This window comes from Temnothorax curvispinosus, unplaced genomic scaffold (assembly GCF_003070985.1).
Source record: "Temnothorax curvispinosus isolate PA1 unplaced genomic scaffold, ASM307098v1 QBEX01016179.1, whole genome shotgun sequence".
Lineage (NCBI taxonomy): Eukaryota > Metazoa > Arthropoda > Insecta > Hymenoptera > Formicidae > Temnothorax > Temnothorax curvispinosus.
In genome coordinates this window covers 81,111-103,293 of record NW_020225959.1, presented here as the reverse complement: position 1 = coordinate 103,293, position 22,183 = coordinate 81,111, and the positions used below count along the sequence as shown (strand labels likewise).

At 41.9% G+C, this 22,183-nt stretch overlaps 1 protein-coding gene across 1 annotated transcript in view; it reads left to right on the top strand.

Annotated features, from left to right (window-relative positions):
• Positions 1-22,183, top strand: part of LOC112466430 (cadherin-87A) — a 197,593-nt gene that overhangs the window by 100,056 nt on the left and 75,354 nt on the right. Inside the window, exon 4 of the mRNA XM_025034519.1 lies at positions 1,515-1,570. Coding sequence (XP_024890287.1) covers positions 1,515-1,570 — 56 coding nt within the window. The remainder of the gene's footprint in view (positions 1-1,514; positions 1,571-22,183) is intronic.

Below are 22,183 nucleotides of genomic sequence, written 5' to 3'. Positions count from 1 at the left end.
CTCTCTCTCTCTCTCTCTCTCTCTCTCTCTCTCTCTCTCTCTCTCTCAAAAACATCTTGTATAGTCTAGTCCTGCTCGATGTTTTGAGAACTCAAGCGGCAACTTTCAGTCTGTACTTATTTCTTGCTAAATATTCATTACTTTATTGTTCCGTTATACCGTTGAATATTCATCGCTTTGTTGTAGACCTACATTTTGCAAGAAGAGAGAATAGAGTAGTTTAATAATCAAATACTATAGGCGAATGGTTTTAATATGAAACTTAAATCGTAATTCTCGGAGACTTGATTTCAAGAAAAGCTCTTGCGCTTTATTTAGATACGTCTTTGTAATATTTGTTTTGTCACTTCATTATTTTACCTTTTTAAACAAATACAGCAGTTTAATTGCAGAATGAAAGTTGACAACGCATAATTACCGCGATGTATATGCGCTTGTCATGACAATACCCCCCGTATTTGTGATCATTTTGGCAGCAATTTCAACCCTGAGATTATTCTGCCGTCGTTTCGACCCAATTTCATTAAAGTTTCCAGCCAAATTTACAATCGTGTCCGTGTCGTTGCATAACTTTATTTAAGCACGGGCAATCCCGCCGGTGGATAACCGAGTTTCGTCAGTTAGAAACAAGCACACAGCCGATATTTATAACCCAATGAAAAATTGTGAATGCCACGTTTTAAAAATACGTCACTTACGGAACGAAATTTAATGCCGACACGATGCCGTATCTCGTCTCTGTAATGTCAGTCGGGATTGTTGGGATTTTATTTTTAACTTGCAGTTGCAAACGCGATACCTGTTATTGGATCGGCGCACAGGCCGAGATATTCCAACGGAATATAATCCGTTTAATGCGGTTATCTATTCATCTATTCGTCGATTGATTCGCTTATCGTATCACTCCTGAAAACCATTAATACGAATATGCGTACATTTTGCGTATAGCAAATTGAAGCACGTTATTGTTATATTTTTTATTTTGTTGCGAGCGATCATCAACAACTGGATATTGATATAATATTAATTGGAGCTTTCCAAATAATTGCTGAAATAATTGCGTTAATTGCCTATCAAATTTACAGGTTATAAATAATGAATAATATAAAATATTTTTTTTTTTTTCATATAATTTATTTATTGATATACAGTAAAAATTGAAATGTATTGCTGTTTCTTCATCCTTCTCTGCAATAACATATAGATTAAGAACGCAAAGTGTTTTAGTAGTAAGAATTGAAAGTCGACGGTTTCAGAGGAGTAACGCTCGAACTCTATAACATCTGCGAGCAGGCAGGTATATTTTGAGCAAGAGATCCGCGCGTGAAAGCCACAAATGCGCAATTAATTAAGCGTTCCAGCGTGTGCGTGGAGCATGACGCGAGATTAATCTGTCTAATCGCAAGTCTGATAGCCGCCGAGTTCGAAGTCGAGCGTTACCCTTCTCTCGATTCGTCTCTCGATTGGCCTAGAGGGCTCAATCAATAATCACCGTTCTCCTCCTCTGCTTGCAGGTTGCCCAGGAAGCGAGCGGTTCTGCTGGCGATTTGTCTCTTGGCCACTTGCACGGGTAAGTCTGTCTTCTGCGCGCGTCTGTGTGACGTCCCACGCGCGTGTTCTCTTTGCCGAATTTATTCAGTCGCACGTCGCGCGTCGCGCGATCTGTAGATCGTGTTACGCGGATGGCGACGTTCCGTTTCGCGTTCTCGTCGAGGCACGTGCACGGCGCTCCATAACCATGCGCCAGACGACGACGATGCTCTTCCTCTCGTAGCTGAGGAGAATTTTATTTGATTCCTCTTAGGCCGTTTCAGAAGTCTCGTCGACCGTCTCGGGAACGCGGGAGTTATAGCATCCTACCCGTCGCTTTACTACTCGTGCACGTTTGAATTCTGAGAGCGAAATGTGGCCGGAGTAGAATGGGGGTTTGCGCGAAGCTCGGTAGAATATCGCGATATCTCTAGAAACACGTCCGAAAAAAAGGGACTTATTTTTATGAATAAGTAATTTTTACGACAACCTTATATATGTTGTCAATCTTTTATGAGGACACTTCTTTTTTTTCGGTTGCGATAAAATTTATTTGCGTGATAAAAAGAATTAGAAAATATGTGTTTATACGAGAAAAGCGTTATTTGTTATGCGTAAGATATACATTATATTAAATCACATTGCGAGAGTTGCACTCGAGCCAAGGAACGACTGTTTAAATATCTCGTTGTCGTGAACGAGACCGAAGTACCGGGTACCTTAGTGATACGAGAAGGCATGAGAAGATGGTTAGGTAGCGCACGTGGGGGAGAGACGGGGTGCAAGAATGGAGGAAAGGCGTTTCCTCCTTCCGGCGGGGAACAGGAAGCTTCTAGCGAGCTGCCTCTTCCCGCTCTACCCTTCGTCCTCTCTTTCGCTCTCCCTTATTCTCTCGTTTCCATCTGCTCTCGCCTTTTTCCTCTTCCGCACCGCCCGCGCAACTCAGCTCCCCTCATCACCGTATCTTGGCGAAGTCGAGAAATGGTTTCTCTTGGAGGAAGCGAGCGAAGCTTTTCCCTTCTAACGCCTCTTCATCTTCTTCTAACATCGTTTCTCTCTTTCTCTAAGTTACAAATATATAACCCAAAGTTATATATGTATATACAATATAACTTTATAAATAAAAATGTAACGTAGAGTTATATATATACATATACGTGTATGTGTGTGTGTATGTGCATACATATAGCGATTAACGTTGATGGCAAGTAATGCAGCAAACCACTATATTGCTTATTTCGCCAGTTTCGCGAAAGTTTGACGTTCCTGTGTCTTGCAGTCATTTTCAGTTCGTTTGCTCAATTTCTGCATATTAAAATTTACTTTATTACATGTTGCTCGCTTCTTCCCTTTCATTTTTGCTAGTTTCTTTTTCCTTAATTAAATGTCTAGTCGTTAATATATTTTAGTGTAATTCATCTTACTCTTGTAGGGTTCAGTCTTTTGGAGAAATATTTCGTGATACAAATAATCCTGTTTTATTCTTTTGCCCTCATTTTGAAGATATAATGTACTCAATATTTGTTCATTCAGTTCTTCACTCATTTACTTTCTCTGTCTCTTTCTCTCATATTCTCTTCTTATAACTTTTCCCCCTTTTTTTCTCTATGCATTCTCCCCTCCACTTTCTCTATTCCTTTTCTCTCTTTCACATTCCCTCTCTCTCTATATTTTTTCCTTCTACCTCTTCCCTCTTTTCTTCTTCACTTAAAGCTGCTTGTCGTAAATCTGTTGCCACCTACTTTCTTCCTGTCCCTCGTGTTTTACTCTCGGTTACAGCGGCCAGATATTTATTATTCGCGCATATCACCCTCGCATTTTTAAGGCATTATTTTTCATTGCTTATTAACCGTGCCGCCATTTCCATGTCGATTCTTGCGAGTCGGTAGGTTCGTCAGCGGCGAGACTTTTACGTGATCGCTCGTGAGGCGACAACCCGATAATTTATATGTTAAACGCGTTTGCAAGGAGGAAACGGTCGAACGTGCCGAAGCGAGATATGTCGTCCCTCGAGAATTATGTTTCCAGCGACATATATGGAATCTTGTTGTGCGTCGGAACATTTTCCTTCGCGTTAAAACGCTTTCTTTCGCATCAAAAAACATTCGATCGATAGTAATACCGTTCGCAGCTTTAAAAAATTTCGAGCACGCGTATTGTTACGCATTCAGTAAATCCCGAGAGAACCATCTCACAAATACTGCCGGCATTATCGGAAAACAATAATATTCTAATTATTTCGGAAACTGTGCAACAGCCTCGTATTTACTAAAAAAATCCTGACGATATATTAAAATAAATTTATCGAAAATATATAAAGAGTAATAGATTTTTATTTCTCTTATATTAATATGTCTGTGAAACATAATTTATTTTATTTGTAATTATATCTCTGTGCTTAATTAACATCTTATTTTCCAAAGACAGACATTTTACCTCGAAATTTATTTAAAAATGCCGTCGTATTTTAGAGAGCCAACTTTTTCGATATAGTCTGTATAGTTTTTTGAAGATATCAATATCGTTTTAAGGTTGTTCACAAAATCTCTTTATAGCTCGCATCTTCTTTGACTGAACTTTAACAAAATTAGTCATTTGTTATTAATGCTTATGGCGCTATTTTCCATTGATTTTCGTAGATACCGGGAAATTTATTATCCTCTCTTTCTTTCTCACGCTCGAGAAAGAGAAGATAAAGCTCTTCAGAGCTCGGCTCTGGAAATTCCCTCGCACGACCCTCTTCTCAGGGTGTTCCGCAGTTTCCGCATCGCCGCTCAAGAAGATCATTGACTGCTGGGGCGAGAGTCGCGAGTAGTAGGGTACTTCGGAATTCGACCGGTCGGTCGGTCGGTCGGTCCTGTCGAAGGGTTGGTTGCACGATTGATCACTCGCGGCGGGTAACGTTTGAGCAGTTACAAATACACGTGATCAATCGTGTCCTAATGGCGCGCCCGAGTGCATCGCGTGCAACGGAAACGGCAACGGCAACGGCAGCGGCAACGGCAGCGAGCAGACAGCGGCGCGGCGATGGTGCAGTGGCGTAACTGCTGCACGGCAAACCTCATGCGCTGAAAGTATTTGCCCGAGTGCATTAATCATTCAGCGCGTCTGTTCGATGTACTCCACGGACGAGACTGCTCTGCGCTTTCGATCGAGTTCGATCATTTTCTCCGGATCTGTTATCTTTTTTTTTTCGCCCCGATCTCTCCGCTCCGACGTTGATTCTGCGCGAACTGTCGTTTCCGAACGATCCGATCGTTACATGATAAATGGGAATTAATTTTACGTAACTCTATTTTTCTGATTCGTCAAGAGAAAAAAATAAGGTTAATGCAGCGATATATTGACGATGAATACGGGATTTACGTGTGATCTATTTTAAGCCGTTTATGGGAATTTACGCTACAATAGATCGCAATAGAATTTCGTAGAGAAAGAGAGAGAGAAAGAGAGAGAGAGAGAGAGCACAATTCAGGATTAAATGCATATATAGATCTAAAGGGATGTCGGATGAGCGAAAAGTGACAACGCGCAACACGATTCTATTGTCTTGCTTTGCAATTATAAAATCGAACAAATCCGAGGGCAAAGCTATGAAAGAACTAGATGCGATTCAAAGGGGATGTAAAAGCGCGTTGAAAAAGCACGTCAGCAATTCCATCCATCGCCATCGAGAGGGTCGTTGCGTCGCGTCGCGTCGGCTCGTCGACGACGCGACGACGACAAATGCATTCAACCAACCGCGCCTTGTGCGTTCAAACGCGACAATGCGCTCGCTAGTTACGTGGCTTTACTCGTTAGCGCGTACGTCGAAGGAACTCCCTCCCCCTCTCTCGTCCCCTCTTTGGCCATCACTCTCCGTGTCGTCGCCGTTGTCCGCTATTTCCGAGCGCGTCGCGACTCGTTCACGGTCCAACCGTTAAATACGGCTCCGACGAGGCAGAGCAACGAGTTTCCGATAACGCCGGATGCGACGGAGCGTATTACCGGATAGGAGTGCATCCCGCGTTCAATAATACGCGCGGCATTCGCCTCCGCTCGATCGCATGCTCGATCCTCCGCCTCAATCACATCTCGTTCATTCTCACTTTTCCCTCCGGCTCCTCTGTACCCGCTTTCCGTCTGTTTCCTCGCTCGTGTAACGCATTACGATAATTTTATTTACGATTTACAATTTTACAATCCTATACGCGATACTGCGACACGTCAGTCTCAATTTGTGACGGTTGGATTTCGTTAAATATTTTTTACGGTACAACATAGCAAGACTAAAATCATTCACTTGTAAGCAAAATTACTTAAAATTAAAGTTTATAAAATATATTTGGGAAAATTATATGTGCGAGAAAAAAAAGATGATTTATTGATATTAATAATATCGCATTTAAACGAAAATAAGAACTTTATTATTTTAAGATCTTACAATTATAGTTAACAATTCTAATGATTAAAAATCTTACTCAAATTAGATATTAAATTGAACTTAGTTTTCCGCAAAAAATACATGATTTTTAAAATATCCAATTTCGTTAAAAATAGAATGTTATCGAATGTTACCTATATATTTAAAAATATCTGATTTATGATACATATCTCTTAAAATTATGGAGACAAATTATCTTGTTTATCAAAGATCGTTAAGATTAAGAATTAAATTTTTGAATTTTTGATCCTATCACTATTTCATTACGAACTCACAAACGTTTCACGTGTGGTGAAATTTGGGCGAGGTCTTCGGTGCATTGGAGCCCTCTTATCCCTAAGCAGCCACAAATTGTCAGTAGTTCGACTCCGTGTATGGTCCGCCAGTTAGCGAACGAGAGACGATGTATTCCGAAGCGCGCACTGGAAATTTCGCTAACGAGGAACGCAAGTTCTTTGATTGGCGCGAAACTCTTGGAGGGCTTCCATGTTTGTTGATACGAAATACGCGCACACATTGCGTACACGTTTACTGTTAAAGCTGCTCTCCAATGTACTTGTATTACCTCTCGCGGTACGCGAAAAATTCAGATTATTAATGGTCGGTTCAACGTAGATTGGTATTTTTGTTTATCGTACTTTCAACGTTTTAACATACACTATTAATGACTTATCGAAGTACAGTGTGCTTTAAAATTATAAATATATCCTTGTACATATGAGCTCTGAAATGGGTTTGAAAGCAATTACTTCGTAAAGGTAAAATTTAATTAAAAATTTTTAATCTCAAGCTTGTTGACGATTACATTTTAAATTTAGTGTATTCGGGTAAAATCCAGGAAAACTAAGCGGATAAAGAAAATTTTCCTGTCTGCTTTCATAGGCTTAATTTATTAAAATCGGTTACTCTCGAACATTGAACGACGAAATCTGCTATCAAAGCGTAGCGAAAATCTATATTATAAATAAAAAATTATCTTTAATAAAGACTTATAGACCCGAATAATCAATAATTGTGTTGTCTCCATCAAGAGCTAAACACCTTATCCGATTGTGTTAACTACCGCGAACAGTTATCGAAGAATCGCATAAAGCGCACGCGATGCGCCGCTGAATTGCGCGCTATACAATTCTGGAAGTAATCCATCATATTTGGGCGGTATATGTATCCGACGGTACCGTTTTCCTCGGCATTAAGCCTCGGTAATCCTCGGCTCGTTATCCCTCCGCTATTAGTTTTCCTTGACGTTTCTCTTTGTTAAAAGAAAAACCGAGGTAAGCCGGCGGGGAAATCGCCGCATTACTTTTAAACAAAAATGAGGCGGACTCCACTGCACTGGCGCGGCGGCGGATATCCGCGTCTCGGCGAGGAGGTCGCTGCTTAAAAATGGCCGGGACTTGCGCAAGCTGATGCAGGATGAATGCGAGATACATGGGGTTATTTAAGAGATCCGTATCTCTTTCTCTTCCTCTCTCTCTCTCAGTAAACTTACTGCCGCGTCGCGCATCCTTGATTCTACTGAATCGCAGACAGAATGTAGTTCGTGACAGCACTCTACCTTTACAAAAATTGCACGTTTAACGCCAAAACTCGGCAATTTATCTCGCGACACGGATACGGATCTCGGCGTCTCGCACGTTACGTCTTCCACCTCGCGGTTTAAACGCGCGTTTCTATCGACACAGAGAGAGAGAGAGAGAGAGAGAGAGAGAGAGAGAGAGAGAGAGAGAGAGAGAGAAGTTCATTTTCTCTTATACTTTACCATATGCTAAATTTCATGTTTGATGTCTCGACACTGTCTCGCTCACGTAACATCTTCGCGAAACGAAATTCCACTCCATTTTAATTCTGTCTCTGTATTCTGGGATGAAGGATGATGGATCTAACTCCATCATCATTATTCTACATCTATGCGGATATGTTCTTATTTTGTTTAGGATTCCGAGACAGCCAACTCCGCGGCAGTACCATTAGATGCGACGTAATATAATTCCGTCGTGTAACGCAATGCGTTCTTCGCGCGCAGCTCGACTGATCGATGCGCCGCACCGGCAGACGCTCGCGTCTTCGGAACGGTTCCGCGAAACGACAGCGAGACGAACGACGCGGATTTACGAAGGATCGCATGATGTAAAAGCCAGATAGGAAAAAGAACGGGTGGGAAAAGGAGGATGGAAGAGAAGTGCAGGCGCGTCGTGTATCATGATTACCGGTAGCGCGCGCGGTGGAACTTTTGTCATGGTTGCTCCAATTTCGAGGCATTAACAATCCCTCTTTTTTTTTAGCGGGCCACGGCGAGTGGGAGATTTTACGTTTTAACCCCGTTTTTTGGGAGTACGAATTCGCGCTGAGATTCCGGCGCGAAATGCGACCGTTGGTCATACTTGAGAGTAGACAAACGGTTATTTATTCAACGCGGTCGGAAGTTAATCCGCGCGACGCGGCCTCACTTCATTTCCTCACCGCGCATACCGAGCGCGCGTATCCCGTTTTTAAAAAGGAACGTAGACACGCGCGGAGTAAGCGTGAAGTTATCGCCTTCATTTCTGACTTTATTAAAAAATTGCCTCGCGTTGCTGCGCCGCCGACCTGTATTTCGTCGAGACAAGTTTCTGTTTCGCTGAATGATTTTACAGGTGCAATCGTATATTGGAACGAAATTGGGAGGGTATTGGAAAGCTCGCGGCAACCAATTTCAGTAACAATCCCCGCCGAAACAGTACTGGTGTTATTACTATTATAAATCGAAAACTACACGCATCCATTTTTCGACGAATGTGTTATTTTATATGCATTGAAAACGTTATCACTTGAATGTACGCTGTCTGTTATTTGTATATTTATTTTATTATATTTGCACAGTTTAATTTTTGTCGCGGATCAAACTTTCGTTTATTTTAACAATTTGTTCAATCAATCTCCGTTGAATTGGAAAATTTTAGAGTGTGAAAGCCAGGAACGTTACTCGAATCCCATCGCAGCGTTGCCTCGAAAGCGAAGGCAACGAAAGTGCGTGGCGTAATGGCTGGCGTAAGTTCTCACCGTGTGTCTCAATAAGAAAAACATATACGCTTGTATCTTCGCTCGCGAAACCGCCAGCTGCGTTTTGCTGCTCGCGAATTAACGCGTCTGGCGCGCCGTAATCAACGAAACGTGGTCGTCGTTGTTCGCGTTGCGACTCGCGACTCCAGAATAAATTACTCGCTTCTCACGGCGAGCCTCCGACTTCAAAGCGCCTTCGCGGTCATTTAATTTGCGCTGCCGGGCTGAGACGGCGCGCGGAAAAAGGAGAGACGCAGAGAGTAAGAATTGCCGGGCGCAGAGCTCTCCCTCCCTCTCTCTCCCCTTCTCTCTCTCTCTCTCTCTCTTCTCCTCTCCTCGTTTCCTTCTCTTAACCCCCTGTCCGTCTGCCTTATCCCGACGCCTTGATAACGCGTGCATACGGGATACCAGCAAAAGACAGGGTAATTATCTACCCTGTAGAGCCGTGGCCTTTATCTCGCGCGCTGCAGACGCGTGTTCGCCACGTCGTCGTCGTGACGTACCGCGTCTCTCGTCACGTCGCCCGGTTAATCGCCCCGGGTGCATAATTCGTAGCGCCTTTGCTCTTTTGCTACTTTGCTTTTCGGAGGTCGTATTCCGCAACGGGAACTCAACTTGCCGCTGCTTCGTGTACTTTAAACAAATACTATTAATATCATCGCGGGGTATATATTGTATCGTTAATATTTGGTGGAGGTACGCGATGAAATATCTGGATTATATTTGAAACTACATTTTTTTCGTAGCCGTTACGTGAATTCGTATTTAGCGAAAAGATAGCGCATAATATAATGAACCGCATCTCTCTGTCGCTTTCTAATTCTCTGTATCGAGTGTTTTGGCCCAGCTGAACTACACGGTCCGGGGGCGATCAGTCGGCTGACCGGTCGACCGGCCGGTCGGTCGGTCGGTCGGTCCAAGTGTCCATTGAAAGCCCCGTTGAAAAGAGCCAATATTCCGCCCGGGCGCCCTATGCAGACTTCGATTCATCGGGGAATTCAATTAGCGCCAGTTGCCGGAAACCTCAAGTAATTTGCGCACGGCTGGCATCCTCTCACCCTCTCGACGCGACACGACTGCGATTCCCTCTCCGTCTCTGTTCCGCGGATGGAAAAGCGGTGCCCCACGTCGCACTCCTACCTACCTCCCCCCTCTCCCCCCTCGCATGGAAACCTTGGTCACCGCGCTCTCGCGCCTGGGAAACCGAGGCAACCATTGTAGTACGTGCCTGCCAGAGACGTATCGGGGATATTCTCGCTGGTTGCGGGAGAGACGGAAGGAGGCTCGGCGAATGAACCGACGCTGCCATCAATCAAGTCCGTGGCAACCCCGGGGCCGCGTCCGCGGCAGATTATACCGGGGGCGGGCGGGGGAGGAGGGCAATAAGATCGAACGATGTTCCCGGGGTCACCGAAAAGTATCAGTTTTTCATCGGGGAAACCTCCCCGGTCCGCGTCGTTTCCATGGGTCCGACTTTTGAGGGTGATCGCTGATAGTCAGGAAAGGCACACATGTGTACACTTGATATCACTTTCAGATTGTTTCTGACTTTTATCGTTCGAGAAAAGCTGATTCTTTTATGAATTGTTTCTGCAGAATCGTAGACGATTCCAAAACTTTCAGGGGATATCTGTGAACGGACGTATTCTGAAATAATTCAGAAATAATTTACTGCAGGGATTTTTCTTTCTCTCCGGCTCGACATGGGAACGAAGTCAGGGATTAATCGTGAAATGTTAAAGGACTTCCGGTTCGAAGTAGCGCCGCGAAGTTGGAAACGAGAGAGGCTCTCTCGTGCTCGTGACGAAATTCAAGGGATGAAATCCGATTTTACCGAAAGCGACTTGATAATTGGTGCTCGCGTACAATTGAAAACGCATGACGGTGCGCTCCGGAATGCGAACGTAATTAGTGCACCCAGTTGAACATAATTGTTTACCGCCAATATAGCACTTTGTGTGTGTATGTGTGTTTGAAACGCCTGTGTGCAAACAACGGCTGCAATCAAATATATGATGAATTATATCGGAATTTCTATGAATATTTCGAAAAATAGTTTAAGCTTTGAATAATTAAATTTTCAGAGGAAATGTACGTTAATATATGAATGTCCTAGAAAATAGCTTATTTATAAGTTGGACAGCATTTTAATGAGATATGTCCCAACCATTTATAATGTACATAAAAAGTAGGTTAAAATGTTTTGTGTAAGTATGATTATAGATATAATTACTTGCGGACTACAATACTTTTGGATCTTTTGATAATCGCAAACGAATTATTTTGTAATCATCACTAATCTCTTTTCTTCTCTCTCCAAAAATAATATTTTCTCTTTTATAATAATAATTATAATAATTTATATGCACACAAGTTCAATAAGGTTCGAGTATTATTTTCACAAACACAAATCTCTACAAAATTTGAAGTACTTACAACACATTTTTAATAAATCACGAATATAGCCAGTTCTGAGTTTCAATAGGAGCTTGATTGTACCGAGCACCCCCTCGCGAGCGAAGTACTCCGTAAGTATAATACGCCAAATGAAACAGCAATTTTTCCGAATATCACGCAATTTCAATGCAACGATACTTGGCTATTGAATTGATTCAGATTCATGAGTACATATTGAGCTTGATTCCATCTCTAGCGTGGGGATCCAATTGACGACGCGATTACGTGCGTGTGTGTGCACGGCTGCGTGTATACGTGCGCTTCAGTTGTACGCACATCAGGATCAGGGTACTTCGGGCGTGCCAGAAGCCAATGCACTATCGATCCCGAGATCGTTGGTGTAGTTAGAATATTATCTCTATTGTTCAACTCAAAATCAAGTCTGCTACAACGATGAGATATCGTCATATTTGATTTGAAAATTATAATTACGTGAAAGTTAAGAATCAATTGAAAGAATAATTTCAAAATATTAGGTGAACAATACTCTCATTGAATTCCAGATGAAAAGAGATTGTTAATTCCAAATGAAAAGAGATTATCTTATTTTCTGATCTCATATTTTATAAATATGATAAAACGCAATGTAATTAATTAACAGAAATACGCGTTTTGTTAAGTGTCAAAAATACTTTAATCAGGAAGTTTGATAGAAAAGATAGGTTTTTACATTAGCGGTATGGTGCCCCTGTACTTTCCGTTATTGCAATACGTCATTAATTCACGAATTCAACTCGCAAGCTATTATTTCCAAATATTTGTCTCTCTGAGAGCAACGTGCAAATGACGGTATTAAACTCTGAGTATAATTCGCCGAGGAAATTCCAATATCCGGGCGACGTAAGTTTCCATTCATCGGCGGGATAGATGCGACGGACGAGTAACGAGGGCCGAGCTGAACGGGGCGCATTCAGTAGCAGGGGGGGGAGGGGGTGAATCTACATGCGCATTCTTGTACGTGATTATTATTAAATCGTCGCACGAGGCCGACGCGCGCGATGTCAAATGGCCGAGGCAATTTGTTCGGGGGTTATATTTATTACCTGGTGCGCGAAAGGCAAACCCCTTTCTTCCGGTTCACGCGGAAGGAGGAGGCCGGGGACGCAGGGGGCGAACGGCCAGATTATATTCGCTTCCCGAGGAAACGTAATATAGAAAGGAATTTAATAACGTCGGCGATGCGCGCACGTCGCGCGCGTTTTCGAAGCGTATGTAGGCAGGCACTTTTATTCATCATCACGCCGAAAACGCGGGCACGAGCGAAAAGAGGATTTTCCGACAGGTGCGGAAAACAGTCGCCGTCGCGTCAAGGGGGAACGCGCTGTAGCTCGGTAACGCGGCTACGCGTCGAGAGATAATTTTCCCTTGGTTTTTAGCTTCGGGAACGCGTGTCTCGTCTCGAGCTGCGGGGTCGTTTGTCGCGGTTGTGGGTCCAGAAAGAGAGAATGTGAAATTCTGCTGGAAGAAATCTGTGAAAAAATGCATCTATCGCGAGAAAATGAATTGAAGTATACTGCTTCGAACAGTTTGTGAAATTAAATTGTAGATTAAATACATTAAGCTATAATGTTAGACATTTACCTTTGACATTGTGAATTTTGAACGAAGATTAAAAACAGCATAATTCTGGTGATATTGGATTTTAATGGCTATTGTTTCTGCGCATTTACGACGATGCAAATTCGATGATATGAAATGGAGCTTCCTGTCTAAATATTAATCGAACAGTTTATTAATATAACGGAATATTTGAAGATACTTGTTATATTGTTTATCGTTTCGGAGTATGCCCGTTATATTTGACCATCCAGTAGTGTTTATGTTTGTGTAACGCTTCGACATGAATTTGTTGTTAACAATGAAAGAGAAGTGCGTCACAAATTTTACACGTGGTTTTATTGGCAAATGTAAAGCTATCAATTGTCGAATGTCGACGCATTCCATAGGGAGTGCTTCGCAATGACGATTGTAAAGATCATTGATCCGAGTAAACCTTTGGAACATATAAAAAAACTACGAGTTTGATAAAATGCACTATACTTTCATTGCATTCATCGTTACGGAAAGAGCCATCAAAAAATATTGATCCACACTGTTGTTGATATCGGTTCTGTAGAATATACTTCGCCTATTTTAATTGTCTCTATCAACTTACAGTATTCGATAAAAATAATATTCTGTTAAGAAAATCCTCTATTTTGTTAACAGAATTAACTGTATACAAATATAAAATAAAGTGAAGTTTAAGACGGTATTTTTAATAGTTTTAAAGAGTGAAGTACGTTTAATGCTAGGAGCTGCGGAATTATGAAAGATATAACGTTCGAGAAAAGTTAAACAAAAGATGAGTCGCTATTTCTGCCAAATAACGTAATAATGTAATGAAAGAAGCTATGCAAACTCTAGGCTAACATCTTGGATATCGCGTGCATAATTTTAAGCAAACTTGATGAATAATAGACGTTAATGATAGGATAAGATCATTATCTTTCATGTTCAAATTTCTATTGCTCCTCTCTATATTTGTTTTTCTCGTATTTTTTCATAGTTAGTTCATTTTTACCGAGTTACTTGAAGATAGTTGAGTATACGGTTTTATCTTAAAACGTTTAATTTTTCTCCCGTTCGCGACTGATAATAAACTTTCGTTCGTCTCCACCGTCACCGGTTTCCTACGAGTTATTTCTGTGTATCCCGATCCATACGACTTCTATCTCTCAATTTAAATTTAAACTTCAACTTCTTTCTCTTTCCTTTTCCCAAAGTTATATCGGTTCCATCTTCATAAGAAGATGTATCAGTGGGACGTTCGTCAAGAAGAAGTTTCCCGCCCCCTTTGCAAAAAGAAACCGTAGTAACGGGTACCGTAATTTAAATAATACTTAAATATACTGATGACACACATAATAGACTTTTCTCCTTTCGAATTTTATTGAAGCTTTATAATTAAAAGCACTACGCTGCATTTCGATGAGATACTTTTCCGGATATTTGAAAGAGATATTATATAACGCGATTTGAACTTATGACCGATTTCCGATTTTATCGTGAATAAAAGAGTTTACATAAAAATGAGATCGATTTGGAATTAAGCGATGATCAAGGCAAGGTTTCGTCAATTTTATAACGATTATATCCATATTTTATGAGCTATCCAGATTTTCTGGATTACCTATTGTATATATATATATACACATATATATATATATATGTGTATATATATTATTTTATTCCTTGCGATATTAAATTGTAAACAAAAACAAAAATGGCGATAATTTGCGAATTTTTGCTGAATCTCTGTGCTGTATACGATGAAAATATTCAGAGAGAAATTGTACTGTGTGAATAAATATTCATTAATAAACAAATATAGTTTAATAAATCCCTCTTCGATATCTCGTTTTACCTGATTACTCAGGGACGGTAACGCTGGGATTCGCTAAATCCCTACGCTGGCATTATTTGCTTGCATTTTGTTGTTCATTTAGTTACAACATCTATAATAAATGTATGCATATTTAATGATGTAACAAATTATTTAAAATTTCAATCATTACGATTTCATCATTTATTCTGATTATGTAAATATTGCCTCGTGTGGAAAAATTTAAAATAAGAATACATTTAATATATTTAAAATGATCTCTATTGCAAATATTTACACTGTTTTATACTTGTTGCATTATAATAGCAACTATATAGGTTGAATAGGAAAATTTAAAATATTAAAACGAATGTCTGCGATGAGAGATTTCCTGATATTTTCCTCGTATGCGCAAGTAAATATCTTCAGTATAAAACGACCAAATCTATATAGTATTTATATCTTTTAAAAATTTGCATTATTTATAGCTCGAATTGATGGCGCAAAAAGTAGCGGACGGCTCAACTGCGGGAAATCATGTTACTTCGAAGTCAAACAATCCTCGCTGTCGTTTTGAAATGAAGGGATGATTTGTCATCGTTACTCACAATCAGTCGTTTTGCAAGGTTTCGGACATCCCATCTCCCGACGAAACCACCGACGGCACCGAGACTGCGACTGTTCATTTCGGATTCTATCGGCGAAGGAATAAACTGTAAAGCACCGCGGGAGGAGAGATCGGATGCCACGGTGGCGTGTGCGAGGATATGCATGTGCAAGCGAGGGAGGGTGGGGTAGGAGGGGCGAAGATTAGAGGGGAGATGCTTACCCTTCGTGTACGTCCGACACGGAAGATTTGGCGGATGCAATGGTGTTAGGAAAATCCTCTTTGCGATAAGAGCATTTTCGTAGCTTTCTCGTACAAGAGCGACGGCTGCCGCGTCGAGAGGAAACAATCGAACCTAAATCGCGCGCCCCTTTCATCGACCGTTTCTCGCCCGCCGCTCGCGTCGCCCGCCGTTTTTATCCTCGCGGCCAAAACTAACCGTTCTCCGACTCGTCGTTTTATTCTCTGTTTAGTATAAAAGTAATTCGGATTCGTTTAATCCTTCGGCCGCGCTGTATCGAATAATCATCTTCCCGAGCGTACGCTTCGCATTATGCACAATTGCTGTGTACTTTTCGGCGCGAGGGCTATTATCTAAGAGACACGGTAGTGTTTCGCGCCAAGTACACGCGGAGCGAGACCGACCGTGACTCTTTTACGCGACGCGACGATTTGCGAGTACTCGAGATGTTGAGATGCGCATATAACGAGTGAACGGATCAAGTTCTAAGTAGGTTTGATCGATAGCTTGGGGTCGATTTGGGGGTATGATAGATCGCAATTTACTGTAACAGATAGAGCCGTTATCTTTGCGCGTTATTCCGCGCCCGAGGTCAGTCGAAGTAAAAGTAAAACGTGCGGCAAGAGAGTTAAACGGAATTCCGGGGTGTCGCCTCCGTTCGCCTGTCCGTGTAACATCCTTATTAAGGATGCCTGCGGCTTCCGCGGTGTCCGATCGGGTGACTCTCGACGTTCGAGGAGCGGTCCTTAATTGCCGGCAGCGAACTTTCGGGGTTTCGCTCTCCTCATCCATCCCGCCCTCCCCCTGCCCCTGCCCCCGAAGGGCTCAACGTGACGAAAGTGCTGAGAGCATCGAATTTCCGGTATAATTCGGTTCTCGGGGCATCGAATGCCACTTCATCTTCGTCCACGCGCACGGATGAGCCGGGGTACGGGGGGTAAGGGGGATGGTGTTGACGGCATTGAAAAATATCGAAAAACTCCCGGCTGTTCTCGGAAACTACGTTGAAAAAGTGTCGAGCGACGCGACCATCTGACGCCAAAAATCTTGTAACAACGGTAGAGCGACGACGTCGAGAACTTGCGCGCGGAGCGGCTTGCGACGATCTCACCGTCCGTCGTCACCAAAATTTCTGATAAATAAGTATCAGCCGTGCGTCAAGAAAGTTGAAAACAACCGTCGGAGATACGTCGTATCCTCGTCATATCCAATTATATCCATACACAATTTTAACAAATTTAAGCTAGGGTAACGATATCACTGTAAATCCAAGTGTGTTATTTCTACAATAAATGTCTAAAAATGACATACATTTAATTAACTGAAGCTCGGTGTACATGTTTTGTTGCGTGTTAAATTAACACATTTAATCGTATCAAATTAAAAGTTAATACGTTCAACGGTGTTAAATGACGTGATTTAAAACGGCAAGAAATGTGTAAGAAGAGCTTCAGTTAAAATAACACACATTGGATTTGCAGTGATTGAATATTGAATTAGCCTAGCAAGTTTCTGAATTCTATGATGTTTCATGTTGCATGCTTTTATAACATGCTTTTTAACCGCACAGAAAGTTAATTTTGAATGGCTTGAAAGGAATAATTAAAATTCTTCTTTCAGGAGCTTTGCTCTAAGAACTAAAATTATGTTTAAAATACCAGTAAGAATTATAAGAAAAATATCACAAATTAAAGGAGCGCGTCGCTCTAATTGATGAGTTAACTTTTATTCAGTGTCTAAAGCTGGTCTCCTTTCGCTATCCGCGATTTCCGACCGCGTTTCCCTTTTTTCGCCGGCGGGTGATCCGCGAACACGACAATTCCCTCCCCCGTTAAGCGTGTCGTCGCCCCGACGCGAAACTCAGGCAATCAGTGGCACTTCTCCGTCCTCCTCGGACGGGGGGGGGGGAGGAAGGGAGAGCGGTTCAATGCATAATCTCTCGCTCCACTTGGCGAGAATGGGATCTCGACGACGCGCGTCCCCGGAAGGAGGATCGTCGAGAAGCGGACGATCTGGAAATTCGGTTACGGGCCTCGTTACCCTCGTCTCTCGCGCCCTCTCCCCCTCGGGCTGTCGACGCCCGCCGGGGGTTCGAAAGCTCCCCCGACGCGCACCCAGGGGGAGTTTCTCAACTCGTTTTCACGAGCCGTTTGTGCCAGACATTCGCGATACCTACGATCGTGCTTATCCCCTCTCCCCCGTCAGCCTGCCGTCACCCACGTCTCCCGCTCTCCCAGCCCTTCGGTCGTGTCGCGATGGTTCGCAGATTTTCAATCTGTGGAAACAGAAACGTTTAAATTTAACGGGGTTACCGGTATTTTTCCTCCTTCGGTATCAAGTGTGAATAAATTGCATCTGCATATCTGAATAATTTAGATATCGCGCATCACACAATGGAATGGTTTTTTCATCTGGTTTTTTCTTCTTTATGAGAAACGATACTCTCTACTGGGTTCTGGGAAGATCTATTTTTAGTATATCGAAAATCTTCTATTCTGTTACTCTACACTTTATTCAATTCGCTTTCTATTCAGGGTGTGCAGGGTATTAAAATTATTCAAATACTCCGCCCTTTTCCTATTTAATATGTGTAAAAACGGTTTATCTAAAAACGCATCCTATTTACAAAATTGAATCCAACTGACAATGAGTAATTCCGAATCGTTTGAAGCTATATGAAGCATAGGTGCATGCTCGTACTTGACTCGCGACCACCGCTCGTTGGAAGTTAACGTGATATGGCAGAGTTACTCTGACCCCAATAATGAATGTTAATCCTATGTTAATGAGGTTGGCAAACCGCTGCGACTTTATCTTTTATCATTTATCTGATGCGTAGTGAGTATGCAAAACTGCGACCTCGTACACTACTTATGATGAAATTATAAAAGCAAAAAGATAAAAATAAGTTGCATACATTACTGTATGCTAGATGATATTTCGAGATAATTAGGAGTTAACATTTTTACATATAAGGGATAATTAACGACGCGCTTCTTCCATCGTATAACTTTCTTCGCTTTAATGTGTCGAGGACAATACTTTTAGCGAAATACACACGTACAAAGGCGGTCTGTCGATATTCTCGTGACCGACCACAGTTAAATTCGCCGTATTACTTCTCATTGCGCGTGTGTTGCGCGGCACGTTCAAACGACTCGACATTTAAGCGTACTTACGCGTTTGGAGGGCATTTATTATACCGGATGAGTTATTCGTACCGGCGCAATCCGGGAGAGAAGCGGCTGTTAATAAAACTTTCATTTACAAGAGTTAATTACCCAGACGGCACGAGCGGGGAAACTAATTGCGATAGTTGAAGCACACTCTTCGTGAGGCCGCCTCGCGTTTAATAAATGTAACTGCGCTGTTACGCAACCTAGGTTTTCTTTCGCTTATAAATATTTATGCTTTCTCGATTTGCATTTCCCTGATATATACTTTCCAACATGTTTTCTTTCGACGTCATTTCGTGTATATGTGGAAAGCTGAAAATTTCAGAGATCGTCAGTTCTTTTTCGCGAAAATTATTTCGTCAGAGGGGGATTTTATTATCTTGCTGAAAATATTGTGTGTACCTGTCTTCTCTGCTTTTTTCCCGTAGAAGTAGAGCGGAGAACGTGTGGTCGAGTGCCACGATAATGGACACCATTATGTGCCCGCTATGATATTCGACGCTACCGAGATATCTTATAACATCGTATGCGCCCATCAAAATATCAGTTATCAAGTTTCAAGATTTTTAAAATCATCTGGCACGGATTACCCCTAGCTGTTATAATACTTTTTACCTCTTTGTAAATATAATAAGTAGATGAAAGAAAACCAACTAATTCATATTATTTAAACGTCGCCCGAGAAAGTATATTTTATATTGTTTAAATATATATAAAATCGATTTCTTCTTGACGTAGATATCAAGAGATAGCTAGTTTGTAATTTAAACGCGCTTGACCTTTTTAACTAAATAGTTAACAAAAGAACGACTGAACACGTTGCGAAATTCTGATTATTCATCAACGGATATCGGATATGGATATCGTCTTTGACATTTTAACGGCTCTTTGCTATCGAATTTTCGTTCCCGATCCATTATTTAACGCATCTCGACGGATAATTATTCTCCACGGGCAAGAGACAAATACCGCGGGCGGATAATCGATAGCTGTGCGATACAAATCAGATCGTCGAAAGTCGAGAGCGGTCCTTATTATCGCTGGGCGAGATTGAATCGCCGTTAGCGTCGACCGGCGGCGTCGTCGTCGTATTCTCATTGACGCTTCATCAATCACGAATGCCGCGCGGAACTTTTCTCGTCGGCGCGCGGCGCCGCGGCGGTCCACAGATTTCGTCGCCGTTTGTCGTCGTTCGCGCGAAAATTAGAACGGAATTCGAAGAACGCCGTTCTTACCACGGCAATTTATCACGGCGCACGCTCGAAACTCAAATACGCTCCCCCGGTACCGCGATCGTCGCAGGGGGGGGGGGAGGGAATCGCCTGATACAATAGGCGATGGAACGTGGTGCCCGTTCGCGAGGCAGGCGAGCAAACTTTGCGGCCGCCACCACCGTCGGGTCAATTGTCTCGTTTCCTCGCCGCCCGCCCGGTCGCTCGTCGATATTGCGGAACTTGATTGCGCGAGTTCCGATCTCGCCGACAAATATTATCCGGAATGCCAGCCGCGACCTGTAATCACATGTCGTGTCGTCGCGAGAAAACGAGAGGTTCCACCCGTATCTCATTGAGACGAGCAATCACGCACCGTTTTCTTCGCATTTATTTATGTGATATCTATATCTCCGTTGCTTCCGACATTCTTTAAATATCAATATGACTCTTTGTCGGTCTTTTATTTTTTTTCATATTCTTAATTCGAATATTAATTATCGTTCTACGATCGGAACGCGATAAGTAAGTACCATGGTTTTTGAAAATTAATGTGTAGACGACATAATTGTTGCGGCTATGGCAGTAAACATGAAGCCATTAGGCGCACCTGCGTACGTTTACGTAAGTGCACTCCATCAACGGTGGAATGCACGCGCTATTTTCCGTGCGACCGTACAAAACTCCGGCCCGGTCCTCGAAATCCCAGCCGTGCGTCGACCTAATGGCCCTTGTTACGATACGAGTGCCGTACGGGGCAACGAAGATGGATCGGAAATTGGTCGAGCGTTGATGAATCATCACATTCGCGATGAATCAGAAACTAACGAGATTTATTCGTTAACCCTTTGACACATTTATAGGAATCAAAGTCACGGGTTATGGGCTATGGGTAGCATGTATGATTTCTTCATTCGATGCAACAGAAGAACTTTAGGGATCTTTAGGACTCAAGATATAACGTAGTAAACGAATAACGAGGAATAATTTAACTTACAGAGATATGTTTGTATTTATAATATAAAATTATATACTACACAAGTATATGTAGCATAAAAAATTTAATTATCATTTAAAGTGATATAATTCATGTGTTCTTAAAAATAGCAATTCGGATATTATCAAATTTTAAGACTTTTTATTATTAAATATTCTTGGCCATCTGTTAGTATTGTATATAAAAAACGCGAAGAATTAAAGAATTTCTTGCAATCAGAGTGCAATTTTTGAGTTGACATTTTACGAGATTGCAAAAATATGCTAACGATAACAGTACAAGCGGACATTCAATTTTTGCTACAACGTTTACCTCCGCTGCACTTGCTGCTTTGCCACCAAAATTTTAGCAGGAAGGCACTATACGTTATCGCACGAAGCGCGGTAAATGCGCATGCAGGAACAATCTACTCCGGACTCGGTGATAAGCATGCAAATACAAATCCACCGGATTCCGCCTATCGAGGCGGTAGAAAGCATCCTAAGCACACAGTTGATTGTTTGTTATCTCGCGAGAGCGTGTACGGAGGGTTCGTGGCTGTCCAGCAGCCATCAGCGTGTAGAATTTTCAGAACGCAGCTCGTGATGGTTTTAGATTCTGTCTTTTTCCACGATGAAATATTTCGTGCCGAATATTTTTTGACGAGTCATGTTATGTCTTTCGTAAATCGAGATCTCTGTTTTAGGAATCGTGTTATAAAATATTTTTTTGTTTATTCTCTCTCTCTCTCTCTCTCTCTCTCTCTCTTGTAAAGATTAATGCGCGCGCGCATTAAACGTAAAGAGATCAATATAAAGCTACGCCGCTAATTGAGGAAAATTTAATAATGACAACAAATTCCGGCATTTGTAAAATCCTGGCGCATTTGTCAGAAGAAACTAACTTCTCACAATTTTATGCGAACGTAAAAGAATCCAATTTAAATGCATGGTAATACAACATACAATTTAAATTCTATACGCACTTCTACATTGAAGATAAAAAATTTTTTTAGATTTTCTTCTTTTGATTCAACGTCGCAATTGATTATCGTTACACATTTCGCTCCTGCTGTGGCATAACGGATATCTACTTGACATTCTCGCGGTACGGTGAATTAACGTGGAATTTGGTGAATTTAACTGGCTGTCAACCA